At 38.1% G+C, this 2,128-nt stretch overlaps 1 protein-coding gene across 1 annotated transcript; it reads left to right on the top strand.

Annotated features, from left to right (window-relative positions):
* Positions 1-527: 527 nt before the first annotated feature.
* LOC132191248 (glucan endo-1,3-beta-glucosidase, basic isoform-like) lies at positions 528-1,904 on the top strand. The gene is made up of 2 exons (XM_059606188.1): positions 528-684; positions 811-1,904. Exons 1-2 carry the CDS (start codon positions 591-593, stop codon positions 1,752-1,754), a joined length of 1,038 nt encoding a protein of 345 aa, XP_059462171.1. The 5' UTR covers positions 528-590; the 3' UTR covers positions 1,755-1,904.
* Positions 1,905-2,128: the final 224 nt, after the last annotated feature.

Below are 2,128 nucleotides of genomic sequence, written 5' to 3'. Positions count from 1 at the left end.
AATTCGCCTCTTTGCGTATGTTCGAGGGTGAGAGAGATCGAAAGAGAGTGGAAGGAGAGATAGAGAGAGGAGAGTGATATGTTGAGTATTTCTCGTCTCATTTTATAAACAATGCCTACCTTTTAACTAGCCTCTTTACTTATTCCTCTGGTTTTAAGGTTGTTGTTTATTTTATTTATTTATTTTTAATATTAAAAAAGAAAGATATTTTGTTCAAGAAAACTGGTAGCTAGCTAGTTTTTCCACGATTTAGGATTATAGGATAATGCTTTTCTCAGATTCTCCCAAGTACATGCATACGTAGCATGATGTGATAGAATAGTGGTATGTATGACTATCTACATGCATGTATGGCCTCACAAGGGACATGAAGATGTTTCAGAGGTAGGGACAAGGGGAGAAAGTTCCACACAAGATAACAAGCACTTACATGTGCATTGGTTAATGATGCGACTAAGTGTGTAATTTCCATGGAATGCTTAGCCCGTGTCAAATGTGGCGTCTATCTCTTTCTCTATAAAAAGGGCAGCTAGCTTGGTATTCTTAAAAGCATTTGCATTTGCTTATTTTCTTCTATATTTGTTGTTCCAATGCCTCAATCCAATTGTGCTGCCAAAACCCCTCCTATTATGATTTCCATCATGCTAATGCTTGTGCTGCTCATGGCCACCCTAGGCCAAACAGGTCTCTCTCTCTTGTCTTATATTTAAACCTTGTTTATTTAATTCATGTAATCATATATTGATAGAGAAAATAAATTTTATATATATATGTAAAACCAATATTGACTTATTGTTTAATCTAATGCAGGTGCCCAAATTGGTGTTTGTTATGGAAGGGTCGGAAACAACCTACCACAGCCATCTGAGGTTGTAGCACTCTACAAACAAAACAACATCCGAAGAATGAGAATCTATTCTCCAGAACAAGATACTCTCCAAGCCCTTCGAGGCTCCAATATTGAGCTCATTCTAGGCCTTCCAAATGATAACCTTCAAAATATTGCTTCAAGCCAAGCCAATGCCAATACTTGGGTCCAAAACAATGTGAAAAACTTTGGTAATGTCAAATTCAAATACATTGCTGTCGGAAATGAAGTGAAGCCTTCAGATGGAGTTGCAAAATTTCTTTTCCCCGCCATGCAAAACATTCAAAACGCAATTTCTGCGGCTGGCCTTGCGAACCAAATCAAAGTTTCCACCGCCATCGACACTGGAGTCCTTGGAGAATCCTTCCCTCCATCAAAAGGCTCATTCAAGTCCGATCACCGACCGCTTCTCGATCCGATCATCCGCTTCTTAGGGAACAATCGATCTCCATTACTCGTTAACTTGTACACGTACTTTAGTTACATTGGCAACACCAGAGACATTCGTCTTGACTATGCTCTTTTCACAGCTCCTTCAACAGTAGTGAATGATCCCCCGCTCAATTATCGTAATCTTTTTGACGCCATTTTAGATGCTGTTTATGCAGCGTTGGAGAAGGCCGGAGGGGGGTCTTTGGAGATCGTTATATCGGAGTCTGGTTGGCCTTCAGCTGGTGGGACAGGGACATCTCTTGACAATGAAAGAACTTACATTACGAATTTGGTTCAGCATGTGAAGGGGGGGACTCCAAAGAAGCCTGGAAAGCCTATAGAAACTTATGTGTTTGCCTTGTTTGACGAAAACCAGAAAAATCCTGACTATGAGAAAAATTTTGGGCTCTTTCTTCCAAATAAACAGCCCAAATTCCAAGTGAATTTCAGCTAAGAATATCACTTCTACTACATCCTAGAATAAGTGCATGCACTGTGGTGCACATTAGGTCAAAATAAATAAGAGCTACTTGTAATCCCGTAGACCGAAAATTATGGTTATTTCAATAATATCACATATTCTATGGCAAATACCTTTACTTTATTGTGTTCCATGCCATAATTGAAATTTCCTTCATTTTTTTCTAAGAAAATAAATTTAATTTAATTTCCTTTTAATCCAAGGTTTTGTTACGTTAAATTGTCTAAAGCAAATATCATTCCATTTAGTATTTTTTTTAAGTACATTAAACAAAGACAAACAACGAAACAAACAAAGAAAGAAACTAACAAAACAAAGCAAGGGGAGGTGGGTCCTTCCCTTGGAAA

Source organism: Corylus avellana, chromosome ca9 (genome assembly GCF_901000735.1).
Source record: "Corylus avellana chromosome ca9, CavTom2PMs-1.0".
NCBI lineage: Eukaryota > Viridiplantae > Streptophyta > Magnoliopsida > Fagales > Betulaceae > Corylus > Corylus avellana.
Note: the sequence above shows the minus strand (reverse complement) of the source record. Positions and strands in the feature narration are given on the sequence as shown.